Source organism: Ornithorhynchus anatinus, chromosome 2 (genome assembly GCF_004115215.2).
Source record: "Ornithorhynchus anatinus isolate Pmale09 chromosome 2, mOrnAna1.pri.v4, whole genome shotgun sequence".
Classification (NCBI taxonomy): domain Eukaryota; kingdom Metazoa; phylum Chordata; class Mammalia; order Monotremata; family Ornithorhynchidae; genus Ornithorhynchus; species Ornithorhynchus anatinus.
Genome location: NC_041729.1, coordinates 176,559 through 204,370, shown reverse-complemented (window position 1 = coordinate 204,370; position 27,812 = coordinate 176,559). Strand labels below are relative to the sequence as shown.

Below are 27,812 nucleotides of genomic sequence, written 5' to 3'. Positions count from 1 at the left end.
CCCTGCTGGTCTCCAAGATGTGTTCCCAATTTAGCAGATGCTTGAACACACCTCTGCTTGGATTCACGTGTTTGGAAGAACAGAGGAGACCCCATTCGGTCTGTCACTCGATCAAGCTGTGGTATTTACCGAGCTCCTATTCTAACTGTACTAAGCTCTCGAGACTCCGGTGGTACTAGTGGACTAGATCTCTGCCCTCAAGGAACTTTCAACCCGGCAGGGGAGACAGACGCTTAAGTCCCAGTAGGGGGAGGGTCAGAGTGTAAAAAAAGGTCCCTAAGCGGTCTGAAGCAGGGAGAGAGTAAATCGTGTCTTATGCTGTCCAGTCGTCTCCGACCCGTAGCGGAGCCTTGGGCAATCTCTCCCGGAACGCCCCACCCCCATCTGCCGTCATTCTGGTAGTGTATCCGTAGGGTTTTCTTGGTAAAAATAGGGAATTGGTTTAGCATTGCTGCCTTCCACGCGGTAAACTCCAGTCTCCGCCCTTGACTCTCTCCCGTGCCGCCGCTGCCCGGCACAGGTGAGTTTGACTTGTGGCAGATTGCCTGCCACTCACTAGCCACCGCCCAAGCAAAGAATGGAATGGGTAGGCCTCTGCTTGACTCTCCCTCCCATAGCCGAGATGAGCAGAGTACGAAACTCTCCAGGTGCGACCCTGAGAAGGGAGAGGGTTCATTCATTCATTCCATAGTGTTTATTTAGCGCTTACTATGTGCGGGGCACTGTACTAAGCACTTGGAATTTACGGTTCGGCTACAGATAGAGACAGTCCCCGCCCAGTGACGGGCTCACGGTCTAAACAGGGGAGACCGGTACAGTAGAGTTGGAAGACACGATCCCTGCCCCCAAGGAGCTTACCGTCTGCAGAGGGTAAGTACCACTTTGGAATCCAACCCCTCGAGATAGTGCTCCGACCATGGCAGGACAATGGGGGAGCCCCGTGCTGGTGGCCCTCCTGGAAATCCATCATCTAAATTGGATACGGACCATGCGACACCCTCGACTCTCCCTCTCCATCCCTGTCTCTCCTTCCAGTGACCCAGCGCAGACCGGGTAAATACCTGACGTGACTCCTCCTCCTTCCCCGGTGACCATCCCGGGCCCTCTAGCCCCAGCGACTCTTCTCTCTATCCCTGCCTCTCCCGTCCGGTGGCCCAACACAGACCATGGGAAACAGCATGGCCTAGTGGCAAGAACATGGTTCTGGGAGTCAGAGGTCGTGGGTTCTAATCCTGGCTCTGCCGCTTGTCCTCTGTGTGACCTTGGGCAAGTCACTTCACTTCTCTGGGACTCAGTTACCTCATCTGTAAAATGGGAATTGAGACTGTGAGCCCCATGTGGCACAGGGACTGTGTCCAACCTGATTGCCTTGTATCTACTCCAGCGCTTAGAACAGTGCCTGGCACAGAGTAAGTGCTTAGCAGATACCATCATTATTATTATTACTGTTGTTATGTAACTCCTCCATCCCTGTTATGTAACTCTTCTCTCTTTCCCTCCCTCTTCTTCCTGCATACCTGTACGGACCATCCAACCCCCCTGTCTCTTCCCTCTCCATCTCCAAATCTGTCAGTCAGTCAGTCATATTTATTGAACGCTTACTGCGTGCAGAGCACTGTACTAAGAGCTTGGGAGGGTATAATATAACAATAAACAGACACTTTCCCTGCCCACAGTGAGCTTAGAGTCTAGAAGGGGAGGCAGACGTTAATATATATAAATAAATAAATTATAGATATGTACATGAGTACCGTGGGGCAGAGAAGGGGGTGATGAATAAAGGGAGCAAGTCAGGGTGACGCAGAGGGCGTGGGAGAAGAGTGATCCTTCGCGGCCTATCCAACCCCCATGACTTTCCCCTCTCCGGCCCCGACTCCCCCGAGTGACCCAGCACAGACCACGCGACACCCCCGACTCTCCCGTCTTCACCCAGACTTTCCCTCCGGTGGCCCATCTTGTACCGCTTCGACCACGAATCTTTCCCGATCTTTCTTGTAAATGCAATTTGACTTGTTTTCAAGTTTCCCATCAAACAGCTTCGAGCCCCTGTAGTTTTGCTGCTGACGGCTCTGACAGATTTTAATTCCGTGCTGATTTTTTTAGGTCGTTTAAAAGCTGCTCCCTGGGGGTCAAACCTCCTACTTAGAATTCTGTTTTTGCTCTGAGAACGCTCCTCCCCGCCTCCCGGAGAGGAGCGACGGAGCGGAAGGGAGATGATCCGCATGGATAGCGGGATGTGGGTGCCGGCCCTGTCCCTGGCACAAAGCACTCTGTCCCCTTCCCCGCCGGCACCTTAATCTCCGGGGTGAAAAAGGAGCTCCGGAACCTGCTCCCGAGGAGGCGGCCGTTCTCCGGGGGAGCCAGACAGATGGACAGGCTGCCGGCTCCAGGGTGAGGAAGGAGCCCCAGACTGTCCTTGAGTAGGTGGCCGTTCTCTAGGCGGGGAGGCAACCGGACAGGCTGATGACCCCAAGGTGATGTGCTCAGGGAATTTTCCCCGGTGGTTAGGGTGGTGGTCGGGCCGGTGCGGAGGCCTGCTGAATCCTCTCGGGGGCCGTGAAGCTCACGGTGGCCAAGATTGAGAGAGAGAGAGAGAGCCCCTGCAGGAGTTTCCACAGATTCATGGCTGTTACAGTGGAGGGTTTCAGGGCTCCAGTTGATAAGAGCCAAACGGAGCAGAAAGTCCTTGACTAAAGCCTGAGCGGCTCCATGTCCGCACAGCGTCCGTGCAGAGCCAGGCGCCCACCCACACCGTCTCCCTCAACAGCTCCGTGTCGGGGCAGTGTCCCCGCGGAGCTGGGCGCTCACCCACACCGCCTCCCTCAACAGCTCTACGTTGGCGCGGTGTCCATGCGGAGCCGGGCACTCACCCACACCACCTCTTCCCACCAGACTAGAGGAAACGATCGGCGGTGAGCTGACGCTGTGATCGGTGGCGGTGTGGAGGATGACCGGAGGCCCCTCAGGGAGTCTGGCATCCGGGACCGGGTCGGGACCGGGTCGGGACCGGGTCGACTCCGTCCTGCTCACGGTCCCTGACGGGAGACGGGCGAAGGGCCGCTGACATCTGAACCCGCAAAATGAGCCCGCCTGCCGGGTGCCAGGCACTTTCCTGGGGGCCCGGTGAGTGCCGAGTGCCATCCCGAGTGCTTGCAGTGTGCAGAGTGCTACACTGGACTCCTACCGGGTGCCATCCTGAGCACCTGCTGAATGCGGGGTGCCGTTCCGGGCGCTTACTCAGTGCCGAGTGCCCGCCACGTACAGAGCACTGTCCCGGCACTTTCTGAACGCCGAACACCGTATCGGGTGTCTGATGAGTGTTGAGGGCCTGTTGTCTGCCAAGTGCCACCTTGAGCTCCTCGTCTTCAGAGGGCTCTGCTGGGCACCTACTGTGTGTGGAACATTGAACTGGGTACTTACTAAGTGCAGAACGAGGTCCCCGGTGCCCACTAAGTGTAGAGCACTTTGCTGAGTATAAAATATACTACATATATATGTAATATAGAATATACTCAGCACTTTGCTGAGTATAGGATGCTGTACCAGGCAACTACCGTGTGTGGGCCACGGTATTTTCATTCATTCATTCATTCAGTAGTATTTATTGAGTGCTTACTATGTGCAGAGCACTGTATTAAGCGCTTGGAATGGACAGATCGGTAACAGATAGAGACAGTCCCTGCCCTCTGACGGGCTTACAGTCTAATCGGGGGAGACGGACAGACAAGAACAATAGCGATACTGTAGGCAGAGCACTACCCTGGATACCTGCTAGATGTAGGATGCCGTAGTGGACACCACTAAGTGCAGAGGGCAGCAGTGGGTGCCGGGGAAGAAGACAAAGGTGCCCAGATGGACCAGCAGACTGGCAGCAGCGGATAGGGGCAAGGGGCTGGACACGGAAGGAAAGACGGAAGTAAAGAGAAGAGCAAAATTCCCTCAGGAGGACCACAGAGTCTCCCTCGGTTCCCAAAGCCAGGGTGGCTACTCCTGCAGAGTGGACCTGCGCCTGCCTGGCCAGCCGGGGCCGGCCCGCTCTCCCTCGGGCCTGGCGTCTCTGACCGGTCTGCTCTCCCCCGGGGTCGGTGTCTCTGACCAGTCTGCTCTCCCCCAGGGGCCGGTGGGTGGGATAGGGGTGTGTACGTGCGCGAGCCTGTGCCCAATCTGCTTTTCGGGTTGGACGAGCGGAGCCCCTGGCCCTTGGGGCTGCTGATGGGGAGCGGGGGTGTCTTCAGGCATTAAGCCTCAGATCAGGCGGACGTTCGGCAGAACAGTGGTGGTGTCTGCCCTAAATCCCGGGCTGCTCCGAGACCTGGCCCCACCGCTGATTTCCACCCCCCTCCCAAGCCCCTCACCCATGTGACATCCAGAACGGCTCGGCCCCCGCTTTTGGGCCGGGCTCAACGTCAGGTGGCCCGGTCGGGGCTGAAGAGGAGTGAGGTGGTGGGAGGAGACCTCCGGTGAGCCAGAGGGGGGCCTGTGGCCGGAGGGCACGGAGGAAACGTGGGAGAGCCACGGTGACACGAGACGACGGGCCGGGCCTCGTGGCCATGGCCGGTGAGAGGCGGCAGACCTGGGACCGGCCGACCGCCCCGCCTGTGGCAGTGGGCCAGGGGAGGCTCTTGGAGCGGGGGTGGAAGGAAATGCCAGCGAAGATGGGGCAGAAGCTTTGGGAGGCCGACACCACACTGCAGCCTCCGAGTGTCTCTCACACACGCGTACACTCTCTCTCTCTCTCTCTCGCTCTTTCTCTCTCTCTCCCCCAACATGCTGGAATCTGACTTGACCGTATGTTAATATTTTAAGCTTACAATTACCAATTCTATTCGTCGCTTACTGTGCGTAGAGCACTGTACTAAGAGAAGCAGCGTGGCTCAGTGGAAAGAGCACGAGCTTGGGAGTCGGAGGTCACGAGTTCTAATCCCGGCTCCGCCACTCGTCAGCTACGTGACCTCGGTCAAGTCACTTAACTTCTCGGTGCCTCAGCTGCCTCATCTGTAAAACGGGGATTAAGACTGAGCTCCCGTGGGACAACCTGATTACCCAGCGCTTAGAACAGTGCTTGGCACACAGTAAGCGCTTAGCAGATGCCATCGTTATCATGATTATTATTACTAAGCGCTTGGGAGAATACAGTATAACAAACATCAGAGTTGGTAGACACATTCGCTGCCCACGGGGAGCTCACGGTCTGGATTTTGGTTCTAGGACGTCCGCGGTCCGGGTGTTTCCTCTTATCTGTAAGAACTATCGCTGTCGCCTCACTCAAGGGATCCCTGGTGGAGTCTGGGTCCTGCGGTTGTCCCCGCTTAGGCCCTGGGGGCTGGAGCCGCCCTGCCTTGCTCCACCAACCCGGCCAGATGACGTTAAGGCCGCCGTCTGTAGAGCAGTGCTCCATCTCTAATAATAATAATAATGTTGGTATTTGTTAAGCGCTTACTATGTGCAGAGCACTGTTCTAAGCGCTGGGATAGACACAGGGGAATCAGGTTGTCCCACGTGGGGCTCACAGTCTTAATCCCCCTTTTACAGATGAGGTAACTGAGGCACAGAGAAGTTAAGTGACTTGCCCACAGTCACCCAGCTGACAAGTGGCAGATCCGGCATTCGAACCCATGACCTTCGACTCCAAAGCCCGTGCTCTTTCCGCCGAGCCACGCCGCTTCTCAGCGGGAGTGCTCCGTCCAAGATGCCGAGGCTTTTGGAAATTCCACGAGCGGTCCCGGGTGGTAGGATGCACGCGAGGCCCCAGTCCACGGGGGAGAGGGCCGAGGACCCCACCGCTGTCCGTGCCGGCGGCCGGGTCTCCCTCAGCCCTGGGCTCGCACCGGATCCGAGAGGTTCCGGTCGACGGGGGAGAGACTTCAGACGACGGCCGCCCGGCCCGTCGGCCATAGGTTACCCTGCCTCATCCCTAAGGACCCCACCATCACAGTGGAGCGTGGTTACCTGACGGAGGAAGTAATCTCCGTCCCAGCCTCCGCTCCCGGATGGTAGCAGCGTGTGCGCCACACGTGCTCACTGCGTGTCACCGTGTGCTTGGGGCATGCTTCATTTGTGCTCTGGTCTTGCTTGGGTTGTGCTTGGTGCATCCTAGGTGCGTGCTCTGTGTTTTCTCCTTTTTTTTAATGGTGTTTGTTAAGCACTTAACCGTATGTCAAGCATTCTTTTAAACACTGGGGTAGATGCAAGACAATCAGGTTGGATGCAGCACCTGCCCCACTTGAGGCTCACAGTCTAAGTGGGAGGGAGAATGGATGTCGAATCCCCAACTTACAGATGAGGAAACCGAGGCCCAGACAAGCGAAGTGACTTGCCCAAGGCCGCACATCAGGCAGGTGGCCAAGGTGGGATTAGAACCCCAGTCCCCTGACCCCTGGGCCCGTGCTCTCTCCTCTAGGCATGCTACTTCGGAAGAAACCTCAAACTTTCCCTACTGCCAGTGAATTCCGATCCTTCCAGTTCCTTGTGTTCGTGTGAAAGCTCCACCTTAACTCCCTTCACGTTGTGAGGCCCCGAAGCGGAGGCCTGGCCCTCAGTGGGTCCTGCTCCCGCGCTCCCGTTCAGTGCGGCGGCCGGCTCCTCGGCAGATCCATTCCAGCGGGAACCGCCTCCGGCAGGAAGCCGTCCCAAGTTCTGCTGCTGCCGCTTCTTGGTGTCAGTGGTGTCCAGGATGGGCCGGCGTTTGGCCCGGAACTTCTGGGGTTCATTTCGACCTCCTGCTCCTTCCTGGAGTCGAGGGCAGGCGGCCTCATCTGGAGTTGCCCCTTGCTCCGGCTCTTAGAAGTTCATAATAGCCGTGCCGGAGTACATGCCAATCAGAAGTATTCCGATTCATGCTTTCCAAAACTGCTGATATGATTATCTTTTCCTTTTTGTTCGAAGTATCCGAGAAAATATTTTTATGCTATTTGTAAACTGCTCACTGTACGTCAAACACTGTTCTAAGTGCTGGTGTGGATGCAACTTAATCAGGCCGGATACAGTTCCTGTTCCACCTGGAGCTCACAGTCAAGTAGGAGGGAGAACAGGTATTGCATCTCCATTTTGCAGCTGAGGAAACCGAGGCACAGAGAAGTGAAGTGACTTGCCCGAGGTCGCACAGTAAGCAAGTGGCAGAGCTGGGATTAGAACCCAGGTCCTCTGGCTCTCAAAACTGTGCTTCCTCCGTTACGCCAGGCTGCTTCCAAGGTGTCATTCCTTCTTTTCCTAGTTGCTTCTTCCGCCTCTATCTCAGAGGTCCCCACCATCGTCCCCTTCTGGGCTGGCAACGCGTCACCACACACAGTCACAGGTCGGCCGTGGCACTCATCGTGCCGGCAGCTCCACATGTGCCCATCTCATCTCCAGCTGCTCGGACCATTGTACCCGAGTAGGCACCGCCACCCTCCTGCCTTGGCACCAGACCCAGGATTGATTTACTTCCATCTCTTCCAAGGACCTCTCTCCTCCCAGGGGCAGGACGGCCGACGGACCGGACGAGAGAAGTGGGGCGTGGTGGCGAGGGGAGGAGGTTGCCGGGCTCCTCGTGGCTCCGTCCAGTGGTCCCGTAAGTTGCTTCCCAGCATTCTGGATCTTCCCAGAGTTCTGGGCCTTCCGGGCACCCTAGGCCTTCTGGGTCTTCCCGGAGTTCTGGGTTTTCCTAGCATCCCGGGCCTTCTCGGAGTTCTGGGCGTTGCAGGCCTCTCTCGCTACCGCAGTTTCCTCACCCTCTGGGCAGGAGCGTGGCCCTACAGGAGCCCCGATGGCTTGGGGGGAAGGGGCTGAGGAAGAGGCCGACCCCCTCATATGTGGTGGGTTCCGGCCCTCCGGCCGGGGGTTCCCACCACCCCGCCCCCAGACGCTCCTTGCCCCCTCCTCGTGCGACCTCTGGGTTGCCAAAGGAGGATAAACGATACCTTGAACTCCACAGCACCCAAGGCTGGCCCGACAGCCGGCACGTCAACCTCCCCACCGCGTCAGGTTTCATCTCGACGCCTGGATTCCGTGGGCGGTGTCATTCCGTGGGTGGTGCCGAAAGGTTACTGTGAGGGTGAAGCAGTGATGAGATAATGAAGGAGATGAGCTACGGGAAGCTGGGAGGGAGAGGGAGCGAGAGATGGAGGAAGAAGTCGAACTGATAGTGTTTATCAAGTGCTTACTAGCGTCTGACCACCGGATTAAGAGCTAGGAGAGAATACGCGGGTGGAAGTTACACGCGATCCCTGTCTCTTCCCCCACAACCCTCCCCTCCCCCGGGGTGGGTGGGGGCTCACAGAAGGAAAGGATGGAGAGAGGGAGAGAGGAGGAGGGGAACAGAGAAGACGGTGGAAGAATTGTGGCCTATTGGAAGGAGCCGAGATCCAGGAGTCAGAGGACCTGTTTCTAATCCTGGTTCTGCCATTTCCTGCCGTGTCCTCGGGCTAATCATGTCACTATTTTGAGCCTCGGTTTCCGTATCTGTCAAATGGAGATTCAGTACCTGTTCTTCTTCCCCCTTGGACTGTGACCCCCAAGTGGGACAAGGACTGTATCCAACCTGATGGTTTTGTATCTACCCTTGTGCTTAATGCAGTTCCTGGCACATAGTAAGTGCTGAACAGATACCAGTCGTCATTGTCTTTATTGTCATCATTGCGATGATGGTGATTATTTATCATCAGGATGGGGAGAGGGAGAGACGGAACAGGAGGGAGGCGGGAGGGGAAGGAGGGAGACAGGGATGGAAGGGGAGAGTTCTTGAAGTGGGTGGAATCCCGTTTGGAGTGCGAGTGACGGAAGGAAAGTATCATTAGACAAAGTGGAATCAGTGTTGGAATGTAAGATGTCCCGGTTTTGTATCTACCCTTGTGCTGTATCCAAGCCCCGGACGAGTGGCCCTAGTTGTCATGTGACTGACGAGCGAGGGGGGGCCCTCGAGCTGAAATTGCTCTCCAGCCATTATTCTAATTGGTTTTATTACATTAGCGTGGGCTGAACCAAAGAAAGGGAGCTTTCTTTTACGGCTTTGTCATTAGTCATCCAAGAGAAGTCAGAAGGGACGGACTGAGGCTCACATACTCAGGCTTCCTGGGAGTTTAGGGGAAACGAAGCCTGCAGTGGGCTGACCTTTGACGTCCCAGCTGCAGCCTCCTCCTCCCCATCCTCCGCTCTGCTTGAGTCTTGACTTCTGAGCAACTTTCTTTGTGCCTCCCCCATCGGTCCAGGAGCAGGCCGGGCCGGGATCGCGGCTGTCCTTGGGTGCTGAAGGGCCAGGGGTCAGGCCGGCCCACGCCGAATCCCTCCCCCAACCCTCCGGCCGCTTCCCTCGGCCACCCGGCCGGCCCATCAGAGGTCACGGGTCGGGATGATTTTCAGAGGAGAAGCCTCGAGAAAAACCCGTCCGGTCGAAGCTCCGCGAGAAAGCGTCGTCAGTCCCTTCCCTCTTCCTTTCGCAGATGGCATGGACGGTACGGTGTCTGGTGAAAATTTCTAAGAAGAAGTATCATAATTGTGGCATCTGTTAAGCACTCACTATGTGATAAGCACTAGGGTAGGTACCATTCTCTGTGATGTCACTGGGTGCCGAGAGTCTGAGGGTACTCGGGTTCTCCAGTGCCGTGTCTCCCGGGAAATGGGCCTTCCCAGTAAACAGAAGAATGGGGGTGCCCAAGGGGAAAGTCGCCGATTCTTCTGGGGAAATTGCGGTTGAGTGGATAAGGATCAAGCCAGGGGTCTGCCCCTCCCAGCTCCAAGTTTAAACCGGAAGTCACCAAAGACTGGCTGGCGCCGGGAGCGTGTGTCAATGGGCTGTCTAGTCTCCATCGGTCTGTTCGTGGTCGGTCTGTCCGTCCCTCCGTCTTCTGTTTGCCTGCGGTTGCTCTCTCTGTCCCTCCACCTCTGGCCCGTCTGCGGTCGGTCTGTCCGTCCCGCCGTCGTCGGTCTGCCCGCGGTCGATCCGTCCGTCCCGCCGTCCTCAGCCCGCCTGTGGTTAGGCTGCCGGCCCTGCCGCCGTCAGCCCGTCCGTCCTGCTGTCGTCAGTCTGCCCGCCCTGCTGCTGTCGGTCTGTCTGACCTGAAGTTTTCAGAATTAATTTTGGGCCGAGGAAGGCTCAAAGACGGCTTTGTTCCTTTGACACTCGCGCTGGAGGGAAAAAAAAATCCGTGGAAAATCTGACATGTGCATTGTAGAGACAAATCAATAGGCACGCAGGAATATAATTATCCCCCGCTTCTGAAAGGATTTTTTAGATTTTTAAGTGTCTCATATCAGCCTGGAACTTGAATGACATTTTAATTACTGAGGATTTTTTCCCTTCCCTCTTTGAATCACTGAAGATTCAATCTAATTCTTGAGTTCTGAAAGGGTACAGAGAGGTTGAGCCCCGGAGACCCAGGATTTTGGGATCTGACAGCGGGAACTCCTCCCCTCCTCCCCTGCCCCACCGGCCGCTCCTAGTCTGACCAGGAGGAGCTCTGGCCCTCGTGGCCTCCGGGCCCCCGTGGCCTCCGTCTCTGGAGAAATGGTCACTCTCGGGAGCTCCCCTTCCCAGCGAGCACCAAGGGCAGGCCTTGATGGTGGTACTGATTCTGCTGGGGGTGGACCGCCGCTCACTGCCCCAGCTTGGGAGGGTGTGGGGGGGGGGGGGGGCGCGTTGACGATGAGGAAGGGGGCGGGCTAATGGGTGGAGCTCATACTCCTGTGTTGTATCGGCTCAGCCATCCCTCCCTGCCCCGCCCCAGCCCGCCTCGCCCTGCCCCGCTGCCGCTGCAGACGTAGCTGTGGCGTAGGGGGTCCGGAGCGCTGCACACCACAGGAAGCGTCCTCGCCCACCCAGCGAGCCAGCCGTTGATTGCAGCCAACTCCACCGTCGGCGTCTCAATTTATAGGAAGACTTCGGGAGTTTTCCTGTAGAACCCTCTTCCATTCCCCGGCACGTTCTCCCCACCCCCGCCATGGTGTCTGAGTGCTGGTTTTCCCAGGAAGGTCGGTAACGTGGAAATACGAATCCCGCCGGAACCAGGTTTTGGCACGTTGAATCTGACAGCACGCGGCTGGTGATCCGGCGATAGCAAGTCCCTGTGGTGTCCTTTAGGGAGGAAAAGAATTGGCATTTTCTGGAGCTGGATCAGAAGAAAGGTCTCCCTGCCACGTCTGCCCTGCGGCAGAAACATTGGAGAATTTAGTGCCTCTTATTTGGCAGGCCCAGGGCCCTGGAGGGCCCAGGTTCAGAAACTGAGGGGGTGGGGGCGTTGGGGGCGCAGGTCCCCTCACTCCCCTCCACTGGGCCCCCGAGGGTTGCGGCGGGAACGGGCAGTGGATGGCGGTCAGTCTCCGTGCCAGTGCAGTCCGGGTCATAGTGCTTTTGTGTTCTCATCCAGCTGGCAGGGCTGCGGTCCGCTCTCGGTACCCCGAGGCCCGGGAAGGCGGTCAGCTGCAGGTGACGTGGCCGGAAATCATGTCCGTCGTTCATTCGAACTAGGCCTCCGAAGATCTGCCCCTTGGGAACGCAAATAAGACGATCAGATCTCTGATTGGCAGCCCCCAGATTAGGAGGATTTAATGGTCCCAGTTTGATGTGGTCACCGAGGTGGAAGGGCAAGGTGAAGTTCACTTCACCATCTGATCCTTTCCCTTTACATTTGATTGAATTTAGATTCCGCAATACTTTTCTGAATCTTCACGGCACCGAGAGTTTCTTTGTCTCAGGCACAGATGGCATCTCTCTTTTTCTTTCACAGAGAGGAGTAAGAAAGCGATTGAGTGGGAGACTGGAGGGCGCAGAAGGAATGGAGGGCAAAGACAGAGCAGAGGGAATGGAAGGAACGGAGGAGTGGCGGGAGTGGAAGGATGGGGTGGTCGGTGGAGGGAGTAGCTGTGATCAAGGGTGAAGGGGTGATGGAGGGAACGGGGAGTGGAGAGTTGAAACAAGCAGAGGGTGGAAGAGAGTGGAGAGAGAGCAGATTACAGCTAGATATATTTACTCTCATAATTGCCCCACTTTTTGTATATTTTTTTCCCAAAACAAAAATCGGAGCACAGGGTCTATTTTGGGGACCGTATAAGAACTTTAAATGTAGCGACAAGAGGAGTGGGAGAAGAAAGAGAAAGGTAAGTGGGTTCTTGAGCCCGTGAGTCTGCCACCGTCCTGTTGCGTTCTCCCAAGTGCACTCCGTGCGTTAACCTCTCCACCCTTCCCTTGGTCTTACCAGCGTGGCGCAGTGGATAGAGCACGGATCTGGAAGTCAGGAGGTCATGGGTTCTAATCCCGTCTCTGCCACTTGTCTGCCACGTGACCTTGGTCAAGTCACTTCACTTCTTTGGGCCTCAATTCCCTCATCTGTAAAATGGGATTAGAGACTGTGAGCCCCACGTGGGACAGGGACTGTGTCCAACCCTATTTACTTGTATCCACCCCAGTATTCAGTACAGTGCCTGGCACATAGTTAAGCATTAACAAATACCACAGTTATTATTATTAATACCCCAGAATGCCTCCCTTCCCTGGCTCTTTCAGAGGGGACGTGTCTCATCCCGCATGGGAGCTCGTGCTGTGCAGTGTTACTGCATTCCAGCCCTTCTCCTCTTCTAACGTCGGTGCTCAGAAGCACGTGTTTCCCAAAGATGGCCAGTATTACCTCCTCAGAAACCAACGTGGGGAAATTATGCAGCGGAGGCGATTAGACGATGAAATATGGCCCGTAGATTCAGCCCGATACTCATGGCGCAGATGACTTCGGGATGCTGGCTGATTTTCTTAGAGTCTTTTTTGTTAGCCACAATGGAATTTGCCAGTCCCCCATTGGGTGCTGAACACCGCGGTAAGGGCCTGTGAAAATCCAATCAATTGGACGCCTACTCTGCGCCGAGTACTGTACTAGGTGCTTGGGAGAGAACAGTACGGTAGAGTTGATGGGCACATTCTCTCCCACAAGGAGCTTATGGTCAGTAGTCGCAGGAGACGTGCTCCCCACCTTCAAAGAACTTCATTTTGTAACGGGGTGAGGAGGAGGGAAGGGGGGACGGTGGGGTGGGGGAAGGTCACAGATCCAGTTGGTTTTTTGCCACCCATTAGAGTCCCAAGAAACCACACCTTCCTGGTTGGGGTTCATGGGAATTCGGATTTTCACATCCCGAGCCTATAGCCGAACTATTTGACTAAGCCGGTTGGACAGCTCCATTGTCCCGGAGCTGGCTAAGGGCCTGCTCTTGACAGTCCGATGGCGACCTGGGAGTCGTGGGTGGGAGGGCGGTCCTCTGCCCAGCCCCCGCTGCCCCAACTCCTTCGCCCTGCTTCCCCTTTTTCTGGGAGGTGGAGTGCAGGGCCCTCCGGCCCGGGAAGAGTCAGTCAGCCTGAGCATGTTGGCTGGATTCTGGGACGGCTGACGCTGTCACAGGGAGCTGAATCGACCAGCTCAGGCCCCCTAGCCTAAGCCCTATAGCCCGGGCCCCCTAGCCTGTCCTTCCTCCCACACCTCCACTCCCCAGGCCAGGCCCCCTAACCTGACCCACCCCGACCGAGCCAGACACCACAGCTTTTACCCAGCCCAAGTGGCTACCGCTGCAGGCCCAGCTGGGTCACGGGCAGGGTTTGACACGGAGACTCAACGCCGAGATGGCGGTGTCCGTCCTCGGACGCCTTAGGTGCAAACGGTGCTTTCTGCAGGGCGGCCTGGGACTCCTCCGCCTCCTGCTTATCGTCACCGGTTAATCTTCTGCACCCGGGCTTTACCTGGGAGGTCGGATGTGTCTGCTGACACATTCATTACCCTATTTATTTTGTCATTGCCTTATTTATTTTGTCATTACCCTATTTATTTTGTCAATGAGATGTACATCACCTTGATTCTATTTATTAGCTATTGTTTTAAAGAGATGTTCTTCCCCTTGACTCTATTTATTGCCATCGTTCTTGTCTGTCTCCCCCGATTAGACCGTAAGCCCGTCAAAGGGCAGGGACCGTCTCTATCTGTTACCGATTTGTATATTCCAAGCGCTTAGTACAGTGCTCTGCACATAGTAAGCGCTCAATAAATACTTCTGAATGAATGAATGAATTTTGAGGTCGTGTGGTTCCGTAGAGCTAGGAGGAGTCACAAGAAGTCATTCTGGCCGGTCGCCCGTCTCTATGTTATGCTGGACTCCAGAAGCTTTAAGAGGACAACATGTCTAGTCTCCTGTAGAGACCCATCAGGACAGTAGAATTTCAGGCTTTTCTTTCTCCTCCTCCTTCCTCTCCCCTTCTTCCTCCTCCTCCTCCTCCTCTTATTCCATCCTAAAGGTTCCGAGATCCTTTGGTCTCAGAGAAGGTGGAGAATTGGCAGCTCGGGCCCAACTCACTAGACTGTAAGCTTCTTGTAGGCAGATCTACCAATTCTCTTGGATCGTACTCTCCCAAGCACTTAGTACACTGCACTGCGCACAGTAAGCGCTCAGTATATACCATCGATTGACTGACTCTAGGCTTCTCCCGCGCGGTAAGTCCGTTGCTCAATTTTGCTTTTGCGTGTGCGATCACGCCCTCGTTTCCCAGCCGAGGTCCCGGGCCTCCCGGTTTTCCCGAGGGCTCTCGGACCCTGGGGCTGGAGGCGTCCACCGGCGGAATCGGGCATTGTTCCCCTCGTTCAGGGAGCTGGACTGCATGTGGGAGAGCTCGATGGACCTTCTCCTGCAGCTTCTCCCTTAGCTACTTCTATATTCCAGGGGCAGAGAGCAACCATTCCGTAAAAGACATGAGTCAGTGGGAGAGTGCGATGCGGGTAGTACACCTGATCCCCGCCGTCAAGGAGCTTAACAGCCTACTGTGTGCAGAGCACTAGACTGAGCACTTGGGAGAATGCAGTAGAATTTGTTAACATAATCCTTGCCCTCAAGAAGCTTATAGGGTAGTTGAGGGGACAGACACTAAGCAGAGTAAAACTCTATGAAGAAATTTATCTGGCAAAGGTGTTTTAGCTCCCATCCTGACCTCCTAATGCCTCCAGCTCTCTGTGCGGCGGGGTGGGGGAGGGTGGAGACTGCCTTCTGGTGAGTCCCGCGCCACAGGAAACCGGAGCTGTGGGTCTGTCCAGGACTGACAGTGTGTGTGTGGGGGGGGGGGGGGGGGGGGGGGGGGGGGGGGCAGGGGGGTGGCGGTACACGCGGGTGTGGGCGTGCGTGTGTGTGTGCCCAGCTTAGCTTGACGAGCCCAGACGGGACCTTCCCCGGTTCCCCGACGGCATCTTGTCTGGAGCTTGTGCTGGCGGCGAGGCACCCAATAGGGCGAGGCGGGAGGGCGGTAGGGGCTGGGGGGAAACTGCCGTCGAGACTCTTAGATTCTCCCTTGGGGAGGAGCGCAAGCCGAGCGTCCTGTACGTACTGTCGATGGATCGGTTGATGGACTGCTCTGTGTTCGCAGGGCCTGATTAAGATTCGGGGCGATAGCTGCTGGCGACAGCTGACGTGCATGAACTACCACTATGAGGTAAGTGGCCGCGGGCTCGTTTCGGTTGTGTTTGCCGGGTCGGTAACGTCCGGGACCGGGCCCCGTTTCGGAGACCGATCCCCCAGCGTTGCCTTGTGATGTCCCGCAGGAGTCCCGGCAAGCCTCGCGGCTCTATAGGCCGGACCCACCTTCCCCCTCCCCCATCGCCGGCTCTGCAGGCCGGGTCCGCCCCCTGCCTCCTGCCTCCTGCCTCCTGCCCCCTGCCCCCTGCCAACTCTGCAGGGCAGGCCTGCCCTCTGCCTCTCGCAGGCTCTGCAGGCCGGGTCCGTCCCCTGCTCCCCGCTGGCTCTCCGGGCCGAGTCCACCCCCTGCCCACTCCCCCCTGCCAGCGCTACAGATCGGGCCGCCTCCGCCCCCTGCCAGCTCTGCGGATGATCATGCGGATGATTCCCAAATTTACATCTTCAGCCTCGACCTCTCACCTTCGCTGTAGTCTAGCGTTTCCTCCTGTCCTCAGGACATCTCTACTTGGATGCCCCGCTGACACCTCAAACTTAACGTGCCCGAAACAGAGGTCTTCGTCTTCCCGCCCAATTCCTGTCCTCTCCTTAACTGTCCCATCACTCTAAACGGCACCAATCCATCAGTCGATCAGTGGTATTTATTAAGCATTTACTGTGTGCAGAGCACTGTACCGAGCACTTGGGAGAGCACAGTACAGCAGAGTTGGTAGACACGTTCCCTACCCACAGCAAGCACCATCCTCCCTGTCTCCCAAGCCCATAAACTTGGCATTATCCTTGACTCATCTCTTTCATTCAACCCACATATTCAATCTGTCATCAAATCCTGTCAGTTCTACTTTCACAACATTGCTAAAATGCACTCTTTTCTCTCCATCCAAACTGCTACTATGCTGATCTGAGCATTTATCCTATCCCACCTTGATTACTACGTCACCCTCCTTGCCGACCTTCCTCCCTCCTGTCTTTCCCCACTCCATTACAAACTTCACCGTGCGACCCGGGGCATTTTTCTAAAAATACGATGCGGTCCATCTCCCCACGCTCCTCAAGAACCTCCAGTGGTTGCCCACCTACCTCCACGTCAAACGAAACCTCCTTACCACGGGCTTTAAAGCACTCAAACACTTTGCCTCCTCCTATCTTACCTCGCCGATTTCCTTCTACAACCCAGCACTCTCACTTCATTCCTCTAATCCCAACCTACTCACTGGACCTCGCTGTTATCTTCTTCGCCGCCAGCCCCTCGCCCACATCCTCCCTCTTGCCTGGAGCTTCCTCTCTCTTCATATCTGACAGACCATCAGTCTCCCCACCTTCAAAGCCAAAAGCACACCTCCTTCAAGAGGCCTTCCCCGACTAAGCCCTCATTTTCCAGTACTCCTCGCTTCTGTATTGCCCTTGAACTTGGATAGTACCCTTTAAGCAGTCGATAGTCATCCCACCCTCAGTTCCATAGAACTTACGTACAGTGGATAATTTATTTTAATGCCTGTCCCCCTCTCAGCTGGAAGTTCCTCGTGAGTAGGAACACGTCTACCAGCTGTGTTGTGTTGAGCTCTCCCAGATGCTTGGTACAATGCTCTGCACCCAGTGAGCACTTAATAAATACTACTGATTAATTGATATGATCGAGGAGGTGAAGTGGTAATGGGAGGAGGGGAGTGGTGGGGAGGGGGTGAACGGTAGCAGAAGGGGGGCTTTCAGGAGAGCTGTGGTCTGCGTGATGCCAGGAAGAGGGAGTTTCAGGTCGGGGCACAGCACGAGAGCGAGGATGGAGGCGGGAGAGTTGAAAGCGAGGCACCGTTGTGTGCCAGAGAGGCTAAATGCAAGACTGCTCGCCCGGACGCAGCCGGAGCCCCGGGGAGCTCCCTGTGGTGGCAGGGGTGGTCCTGCCTGGACCTCCAGAGCTCTGGGCATCGAGACCTTTGTCCGGACTATTGGAGAGCGGGCCAGGTGTGAGGTGCCCCATCTGGGTAGAACGGTCAGCGGATGGGGGACGGTTCTCTCCGCAAGCCACCCGAGGTTGGGCTGAGCCGTGCGGGGCCGTCGTCCCCATCCCGAGCCCTGTCGCCTGCCCCCGCCCGGTCCCGGCCCCGCTCCCGAGCTCCGGTGAGGACTTGCTGGAGTGGGACGTTGGGGATTAATGCAGGATCCCCGGGCTTCCCGGCATCAGGATCGCTCCCGGGACCCAGATGTTAATGGTGCTGAGATCGCCCCGGGCTCTGGTGTTTCCCACGCTGGGATTGTCCCCGGGCCCTGGGGTTCCTGGCTCTGGTGTCGTCCTGACGCCCTGGAGTTTCTGGCTTTGGGATCATCCCCGGGCCCTGGGGTTTCTGGTGCTGGGATCGTCCTGGGGTCCTGGGGTTCCCGGGTCCGGGTTTGGGCCCAAGCCCTGGGTTTCCTGGCACTGGAGTCATTCCGGGGCCCTGGAGTTCCAGGCTCTGTCATGGTTCAAGAGTCCTGGAGTCGCTGGGTCAGAATCACCCCTGGGCCTGTCACTGAGGTGGGGCTGGGAACGTCCCTGGCCGGTGGTGTTGTCAACACCGGGACATGGCTTGAGGCAAACAATAGACCAGCGGGCCCCAGTCAGAACTGGCTGGCAATGGTTAATCGACTAGACCTTCCCTGACTAAGCCCTTGTTTCTCCCTACCCACCCTCCCCTCGCCATCAACTGCGCACCCCAGAAACACTCTGGCCCTCACACTCACCCCAGACCCAGAGCACTCAGGTACAGATCCACATACTCTGCGGTCACCTATCTGTAACATATTTTAACCTCTGTCTCCCTCTGCAGATTGTAAGCTCCTTATGGGCAGGGATCGTGTCTTCCAACTCTCCTGTACCGGTCTCCCCCGTTTAGACTGTGAGCCTGCCACTGGGCAGGGATTGTCTCTATCTGGTGCCGAATTGTACATTCCAAGCACTTAGTACAGTGCTCTGCACATAGTAAGCGTGCAATAAATGCTATTGAATGAATGAATGAATGACTTCCCTAAGCACTTAGTACATGCTCTGAACGTACAATAATTGATTGGTTGGTTGGGTCTGACCTGATCCAAAGAATGTGACTTTTTTCCTCTGTGAGAGAGAGGTCAAACAAGACTCTAAAGCACTCATAAGAAAGAAGTTCAAAAAGTTTGTTGGGCATCAAGCAGATCTTAAAATGCCCCGTTCGGATGGGTTAAGTATGGAGGAATCAGAAACAGATGGTTCCCCTAAGACACAGTGAGTTTTTCAAATTACGTGGGGTGGGTTGGGGTGGGTGAGGGCTGCTGCAGCCAATGAACTGGGGCTTCCTGGAACGCAAGTGGTCGAGATGGAATTTGATGCCTCTCCAGATCTCCATCGCTACTGACGTTGCCCGGCCCTGGCCCCTGTCCGCCGTGGGCGATGGTCTGAAGCGTGAGTCCATCGCTGCCATCCCAGCCTACCCCTTGCTGAGCCGGGTGTGGCCACCAGACACTCCCCTCCGAGTGCCTGGCACCGGTGGGAGGGGCCGGATGAGGGAGGGCATGGGCGGGCAGGCAGGTTGGGCCAGAAGTTCTGGGGTGTGGTCCACGACGTCAGACGGCTACCGAGAGATGGTGGAAGATTAGGGCAGAGCAGATGTGGTGGGGGGGGTACATGGCTGAGGGTTGTGTTCCAGTGGGGCCCTGGCCAGAGGGCGTGGTGGGGACCAGGGCCTGGGGATGCAGTCGGGTAGGGCCAGAGCTGGAGGATGTGCTTGGGGGCCAGAGCTGAGGGAGGTGGTCAGGTGGGGCCCCGGATGGAGGATTGGCTGGGGGATGTGGCTGGAGGATGATGGTCGGTTGGGGCCCGGTCAGGGGGATGTGGTTGAGAGATGTGGTCGGGGCAGTGGTTGTGGACATGGTCAGGGAACCTAGTTGGAGAGACACAGCTGGGAGACGTGGTCAGGGGACATAGTTGGAGGGACACGGCTGGGGAGATGTGATCTGGAGATTTGGCTCGGGGACGTGGTCGAGGAAGTGACAGGGGGTTGTGGCTTGGAGACACGGTTGAGGAGATGTGGCTGGGAGACATGGTCCGGGGGCGGCACAGTCAAGGGGATGCGGCTAGGGAACGTGGCTGGGAGGACGGGGTTAGGGAGATTTGGCTGGGAGACGTGGTTGGGGGGGCCGCACGGTCAACGGGACCTGGCTAGGGAACGTGGCTGGGAGGACAGGGGTAGGGAGATTTGGCTGGAAGCCACTGTTAGGGAATGCAGCCGTGGGGGGGACGTGGCTGCGGGGGGTGGGTCATAGCTGAGAGGACAGTGTAGGGGAGACGTGATTGGGAGACGCGCATTGGGACAGAGTCAGGGGGACACGGCTGGGGGGATGTGGTCGGGAAGATGTGATCAGAAGTCACAGACTGGGACAGGGTCAGGGGGACGTGCCTGAGGGACACGGTTGGGGAGATGTGGCTGGGAGACGGTGCTTCTGTGTTATTCGTTCGTAAAAACTTGCACTGCTTTCTGCTTGTAGAAACACCGTTTCCCCATCTGTTGTGTGAAGACAGTGAAGTAAATTAGAGTTGGGGTAATTAAAATGTATATTTTCTCTCTTTTCTTCTATCATTATTATCAGTAGTATGGTATTTGATAAGCGCTTCCTAGGAGCCAGACACCTTTCAAAGCGCTGGGTTGCCTACTAGCAAATCAGGTTGAACACAGTCCTCTCCCACGTGGGGCGCCCAGTCTCCGTCCCCATTTTACAGGTGAGGTAACTGAGGCCCAGAGAAGCAAAGTGACTTGCCCAAGGCCACAAAGCAGACAAGTGGCAGAACTGGGATTAGAACCCATGACCTTCTGACTTCCAGGCCCGTACTCTATCCACTGTGCTGTGCTGTGCTGCTTCTCTTCTAATATATGGGATTCCAAAAGCCAGGCACTACGGGGAACTATTCTCCTTGGTTTCAGGCAGAAAAAATTGATTTTAGCCAATTTAAAGGGGAAATGGCAGGATTGAACATTTTTGCTTATTTTCCATTTTCCGCCTGTCTTCCCCTGGAGAGTGGGGAAAAACCCTCTCCTGGCACTGCTTCAGGGGAGCAGGGAGCAGTCAGGCAATCATATTATCCAGCGCTTTCTGTGTGCAGAGCACTGTATCAAGAGCTTGGGAGAGTACTATATAGCAATATAACACACATTCCCGGCACACTGTGAGCTTAGATTCTAGAGGAGCAGTAGTCGTAGTGCGGAGCACTGGGTGAGGAGCTTGGGACCAAGAAAATAATGCAGTGACATGGGCCCTGCCCACAGGAGGCTTCCGCTCTGTTGGGGGAGACAGAATTCCAAGTATTTCCCACGCTGTCAAACCAAGTCCACCAGGCTCAATTGATTTATTTTGACGGCTTATAAAAATGCGATGGAGGATGAAAATGCGTTCCGATGTGCTCGAGCTGGTTGAAGGGATGACAGTGGACAGGGCTCTGGGAGATCATTGAGAAAAGCTTGTCGGAGGAGCTGGGATTTTAGGAGCGATGATTTGAATGTGGGGAGAGCCGCGGGCTGTCTGGGGTTGGCGGGGAGGCAGTTCCAAGCTGAGCGGGGGGAGCGGTAGGAGTAAGAGGGCAGAGGCGAGGGAGTCGAGAGCGAGAAGGTTGTGTCGGGGAGAAGTGAAGACAATGAGTTGGGGAACAGTGGGGAAAAAAGCGAGTATAGGACAGGCAGGGCAGGATGGTGGAGAGAAGCTTGAGAAGCTTGAGGCCGACTGTGAATTTTCGTTTCATCGGAGAGACCCAGGAAGCCCCCGGAGGGTTTGGAAGAGAGCAGACTCCTATAAGTCTCTCCAATTGTTTCTGGTGGGGGAGGAAATTCTGATATCGTTTAACCCAAATTGATTAGACTGTAAGCACATCAAAGGGCAGGGACTGTCTCTACCTGTTACCGATTTGTACATTCCAAGCGCTTAGAAGGGCTCTGCACATAGCGCTCAATAAATACTATTGAATGAAATCCTGAAATCCCATCTCCCTTCCAACAGGCCTTTTCAGATTAAGCCCTTGATTTCCCCTATTGGCTCTCCCCACTGCGTCGACTGTGAACCTGGTTGCGTGCCCCTAAGCACTCTGCTTGCTACTCATCCCGGTCTCACCGTATTTGCCTAAATATTCTTATAGGATACCATTTTTCCTTTTTCCCCTATCACGAATCTACTTCAAAGTCTCTCTCCCCGTGTAGACTGTCAGCTCTTTTTGGGTGGGGATAACATCTACCGACTCTGTGGCATTGTACTTTCCCCAGTGTTTAGTACAGTACTTTGCACACGGCAAGCGCTCATCAGCCACTGATTGATTAATTGAGAAAGATGGTCTGTGTAGAGACAGTGTGGCACCAACATTGGTTAGGGGAGACTGTAAGCTCATTATGGGCAGGGAACATGTCTACCAACTCTGTTGTACTGTCCCAAGTGCTCAGTACGATGCTGTGCGTGCAGTAAGTGCTCAAATACCGTTGATGATGACGATGATGCCGGGAGGGACTGGAGTCTGGGAAGCCGGTGAGTAGGTTGTTGCAATAATCTTTCCCCTCTTTCCCTCTGCTCCTCCTCCTCTCCCTTCCCCTCCCCTCAGCACTGTACTCGTCCGCTCAACTGTATATATTTTCATTACCCTATTTATTTTGTTAATGAGATGTATATCACCTTGATTCTATTTATTTGCTATTGTTTTAATGAGATGTTCATCCCCTTGATTCTATTTATCGCCATTGTCCTTGTCTGTCCTTCTCCCCCGATTAGACTGTAAGTCCGTCGAAGGGCAGGGACTGTTTCTATCTGTTGCCGATTTGTACATTCCAAGCGCTCAGTACAGTGCTCTGCACATAGTAAGCCCTCAATAAATACTATTGAATGAATAATCTAGCCGTGGCGTGACCAGTCCAAACCAGGGTGGGAACAGTTTGGGTGCAGGGAAGCAGTACGGCCTAGTGGATAGAGCACAGGCCTGGGAGTCAGAAGGACCTAGGTTCTAATCCCGGCTCCGTCAAGCTTCTGCTGTGTGACCTTGAGCAAGTCATTTAATTTCTCTGTGCCTCAGTTACCTCATCTGTAAAATGGAGATTAAGACTGTGAGACCCATGTGGGTCAGGGACTGGGTCCAACCTGATTATTGGCATGTATCTACCCTAGCACTTAGAACAGCGTGGCTTAGTGGAAAGAGCACGGGCTTGGGAGTCAGAGGTCATGGGTTCTAATCCCGACTCCGCCACTTGTCAGCTGTGTGACTTTGGGCAAGTCGCTTCACTTCTCTGTGGTTATCTGTAAAATGGGGAATAAGACTGTGAGCCCCACGTGGGACAACCTGATTACCTTGTATCTACCCCAGCGCTTAGAACAGTGCTTGGCACATAGTAAGTGCTTAACAGAATCCCATCATCATTATTATTATTATTACCAGTGGTTGACAAAGCGCTTAACTTAACAATTCCATCATCATTAAATTGCATCGTCCTCAGAAAGGGGTGAGTCCACGAGGTGCCGTGCAGGAAAAAACAGGCGGCATTTGGCCATAGACTAAGGTGCGAGTCGAACAGCAGTGAAGAAGTCCAAGACGACATCAAGGTCGTGGGACTTCCGGGCCAGCGAGGATCAGTGGGCTCGTCATCTGACTTGGGCAAGTCAGGGCTGGGAGTTTAGGGGAAGATGAGGAGTTACATTCTAGATAGGTTGAGTTTGAGGTGCCAGTGGGGCTTCTAAGTGGGAGTGTTCTGGACGGAGAGGAAGCAGAGCCACAGCGTCGCAGCTGAGATGAGAGGCCTAGAGATGGCGGGATGGGGGTCGACCCTGCAGTGGTGGTTTGGAGCTGAAGCTGTGGGAGCCGATCAGTTCCCCGTGAGAGCGAGTGTACAACCAGAATAGTGGATGACCCAGATCGGAGCTTTGGGGGCTGACTGCAGGGAGAGGAGGAGAAGGAGAAGGAGGAAGGCAGAGGAAGGCCTCCAAGGAGGAGGGAGAAGTCGCCACTGTCAGGGGCAGTGGAGTGACGGGTGGGGCGGTCAGCACCGAGGGAGCCCAGTGGACCCACACTCTCGTGGAGTCTTGAAACCATCTGTTCTGCCTGCTGGCTTGGCTGTGCCCCTTTCTGCTCCCCGGGCAGCCACCGTGGGGCTTCCTGACAGCTCCCACCCTGCCCCAGCAGTTGGCCCTGAACAAAGAACACCACCTGGAAGTTGTCCTGATGATTGTCTCTTGCACATCAGGGTGGGAGCAGAGATGGCGGGGATGGAGGGAGGGAGGGACCTGAGGTCACCCGGTGGGCCCGGGGCAGAGCTGGGACTTCTGGGACTAAAACCCGCTCTCCCGCTCCTCGGCCGCGGGCTCTTTCCGCTAGGCGACGATGCCACCGGGACCCATTTTCCCACACCGAGGAGATGAGCCCGCTTCACCAGGAACGGAAAGCCGACGGCCGTGTCGGCTTCTCCTGCCCGCTTGCCTGCCTGGTCGGACCCCTCCTTGAGTGGATCCTCGGACCCAGGTGTGAAGCCTCTTCCATGTAGGCCCGAGGGCAGGGCGGTTGGGGGCTGGGCATCCGGGGCCCATTGCTGGGGCTTTTGGTCAGGACTGGACACCTGCAGTCATGCGTAAATCATGTGGGGACAACTTTTCTTATATACTGGATGATCGAATTGCTCCCCTAAATGTATCCTGGTGACCAGGTGAACCTATGAAAGAACACTAAAAAGGAAAGTTTCTCTCTCTTTCCCAAAACGTAAACATGAACCCATCCAATGCTTCCTGGCCAGTTTGCTCTCTTTACCCGCTGTTCCCGAGCTTCCTGGCTTCCCTCCTCCCAGGCCAACCTGCCAGTCATCCCTCGCTGTCCTTCATTCATTCAATCATATTTATTGAGTGCTTACTATGTGCAAAGCACTGTACTAACGGCTCTCAGCTCTACCACCTCCATCCCCTTGTTTACGCCGTTCCCCCAGCCTGAAGCTTCCTCCCTCCCTATCTCCCTCCATCCCTCGTTCTCCTCCCCTTCCCAGGCCTTCTTCTCCTCACCTTCCCAGGCCTTCTGAAATCCCACCTCCTCCAACAGACCTTCCCTGATTTATTCTCAAGTCCTATACACCCATAAGCCCTTTCTAGTAATTGCGTACCTTTATTCATCCTCAAGGGTCTATCGGTCCTCGAGAGTCTATCGGTCAATGGTACGTATTGAGTGCTTACTGCACGGAGAGCACTGGATTAAGCCCTCGGGAGTTTACGGCACCACAGAGTCGGTGGCCGTGTTCCCCGGGCACATTGAGCTCGCCGTCCAGAGGGGGAGACGGGCATTAGTATAAATAAACAAATCACCGATACGGACATAAGCGCCGTATGATTGAGGGTGGGGTGAATACCGACTGCCCAGAGGTACGGATCCAAGTGCAGAGGCGGTGCGGAGGGAGAGAGAGAGAGTCAGGGAAAAGAGGGCTTAATCAGGGAAAGCCTTGCGGAGGAGGTGTAACCTTAATCATCCTTTGAAGGTGTTCGTGGAGGGGAAGGGAGTTCCAGGCTTGGTGAGGCCAGGGGTGAGGGGTCCGGGGTGAGATAGACGAGCCTGGGGCACGGTGAACAAGCCAGTGCTAGAGGATGAAGTCTGCGGGCTGGGCTCTAGTAGATCAGTGACGCGCGGTAGGTGTATGTTTGTTCACCTGTGCGTTCACTTGTTCGTTGCGATCCCTCAGGAAATTCTTGTCTGTCTATCTACCCCAGTAGTCTAAGCTCCTTATGAACAGGGTCGCCTCTGAATTTTGCTTCCCAAGTGCTCAGTCCAGTGTATCGCACCCAATAAGCAAAACTATCGCTGCTGCTGCTGCTAATTCTACTGCTACTACTATTAATAATAATGATAATAAAATTGTTCAGCACTTAATAATAATAATGTTGGTATTTGTTAAGCGCTTACTATGTGCAGAACACTGTTCTAAGCGCTGGGGTAGACACAGGGGAATCAGGTTGTCCCACGTGGGGCTCACAGTCTTAATCCCCATTTTACAGATGAGGCAACTGAGGCACAGAGAAGTTAAGTGACTTGCCCACAGTCACACAGCTGACAAGTGGCAGAGCCGGGATTCGAACCCATGACCTCTGACTCCAAAGCCCGTGTTCTTTCCACTGAGCCACGACTTACCCAAGTGCTGGGTTAGCTACGAGATAATCAGGTCTGGTTAGTCCCCGTCCCTGATGGGCTTACAGTCTATTTGGAAAAATAGGTACCGAATCCCTAGTATACAGCACCTGGCACTCGGTGCTCAGTGTTCAGTGCCTCTCACTCGGTCGATGCTCAGTATATAGAGCCTGGCACTCATCGGTGCTCAGTGTACGGCACTCGGTCAGTGCTCGGTCCACTTTCATTCAGTCGTATTTATTGAGTGCTTACTGTGTGCAGGGAACTGTATTAAGCGCTTGGAAAGTACAATTCAGCAATAAAGAGAGACAATCCCTGCCCACACCGGGCTTACAGCGCCTGGCGCTCTGTCAGTGCTCAGTACACAACACCTCGCGCTCAGCCGGTGCTCAGCAGGCACCATTCCGGCAACTGCTTGTAAATAGTGATCCCGGGATCCCAGGTCTTCCTGCAGGAAAGTGCGGAGCTTTCACAGACACGCAGGCCGCGCCCCCGTAGTAGCTGGCCTGCTGCCAGAGGACCCCGTGTGCAGGGTGGGAATCCGGGGGCCAGGCCGAGATCCAATTCTGGGTGGGGACCGGAAGCGGGCGGGGACCCCGGGGCCCTGGGACGGGGGTGGGGCGGGGACCCAGATGTGGGCAGGGACCCCGGGGCCGGATCTGGAAGCTGGGCTGGACCCGAGCTGTGCCTGGGGCCGGCTTGGGACCCAGAGCCGAGCGGGGCCGGGGACCTGTGGGCTGCTGGGTGCCGGGAGGGTCAGGGCCGGGTCAGCCTCAAGATGTAAAAAGAAGCGGAGTTTCTGCTCCTGTCAGAGTTGAGGGAGAAAGCAGGGCAATTTGATGGTCTGATGCTCACCGGGTTTTGAGCCAAATCGGAGCCGCTGCCGGAGACCTGGGCCGCCCGCGGCCGCTCCTGGACCCGGGAGGCAGAGCCAGAAGGCGTCCAGAGGAATTAAGCCGTCGCCACGGATCGTGGCTTGCCAGAGGGGAAGCGGGAGCTGTTGGGGGACGTCAGGGGCCGCCTTTCGGACCCTATTAACGTCACGTGCTCCTTCCCGTCGGGGGGGGGGGGGGGGGCGGGGGCGGAGGCTCCTGCCCGTGACTGGACGGGGCCAAGCTAGGAGGCCAACTGGGGTGTGGGAGCTAGGGGGGCGGGGGAGGGGCCCCGGGAGGGCAGAGATGCCCTCGCTCAACCGTCTGGGCGCTTGGAATGTACAGCCAGTAGCCTCGCACACATCCCGTGTCCCTAAAAGCTGCCAGTCTCAGGGTGGAGGCAGGCGACTAGAAATGATCAGCGGGCAGAGGGACCGGGAGGAAGGCTGAGGATTGAGCAGGAAGTAGTGGGTGCCAATCGGGATGAGGTAGCTGAATACGCAGATAAGAGCCGGGAGGAGGAGGAGTAAGGGGGAGCAGCGAGGACCAGTGGAAAGAGCCCGGGCCTGGGAGTTCGAGGACCTGGGCTCTATCCTCGGCTCTGCCGGTTACCTGCCGTGTGACCTTGGGGACGTCACTTCGCTTCACTGTGCCTCAGCTCCTTCCTCTGCAGAATGGGGATTCAGTAGCTGTTCTCCCTCCTACTTGGACTGTGAACCCCATGTGGGATCTGATCATCTTGTATCTCCCCCAGTGTTTAGTACAGTGCTTGACATATAGTAAGTACTTGACATGTGCAATTATTATTATATTATCATTACTATTACTACTATTGCTATCGTCATTATTTACTGAGTGTCCCCTACCTGCAGTGCAACGTCCCATGCCGAGCTCTCGGAGAAGCCCGAGCACGAAGAGGGGCCATGTTACCTGCCCCCGAGGAGCTTCCACTCTAAGTCCCCCTTCTCTCCCCCCGCCACAGGGCAAGGCGTTGCTCATTTCTCCGATTGTTGTCCAGAAGGACAGTTGGAGTGGGAGGCTATCGGCAGCCCAGGACTGCGAAGGCCCAGACTGCTCTCAGGGCTGCTGGGCGACAGAGAATCCTTGGGCGCCGAGGACGTCGGTATTGGCAGCTCCACCTCGTTCACCAGACACGTCCTCGCACCCCCCGGCTTGGGCCCGGACCGACTTCTCACAGCGGCCCTTTCCGATGGCCGCCGTTCCGGCCCACGCGGTGAACCGGGACTGGGTCGAGGGGCGCCGGATGGGGGGCGCGAGGGAAAGGGCCGACGGGCCGGGATGGCAACTGCCGTTTTCATTAAGAGCAGCGGTGGGCAGAGTCGGCCACCCCTGCCGAGCCTCACGTGCTTCGGGTCCGTTCAGGAGTTAGGAGGGCTGGTTGCCCTCGGGGTTGGCGA

The 27,812-nt window shown here is 56.0% G+C and overlaps 1 protein-coding gene across 1 annotated transcript in view; it reads left to right on the top strand.

Moving 5' to 3' along the window:
• LMF1 (lipase maturation factor 1) overlaps window positions 1-27,812 on the top strand; it is a 207,977-nt gene that overhangs the window by 87,320 nt on the left and 92,845 nt on the right. Inside the window, exon 5 of the mRNA XM_029054660.2 lies at window positions 15,356-15,421. Within this exon, the coding sequence (XP_028910493.1) occupies window positions 15,356-15,421 (66 nt within the window). The remainder of the gene's footprint in view (window positions 1-15,355; window positions 15,422-27,812) is intronic.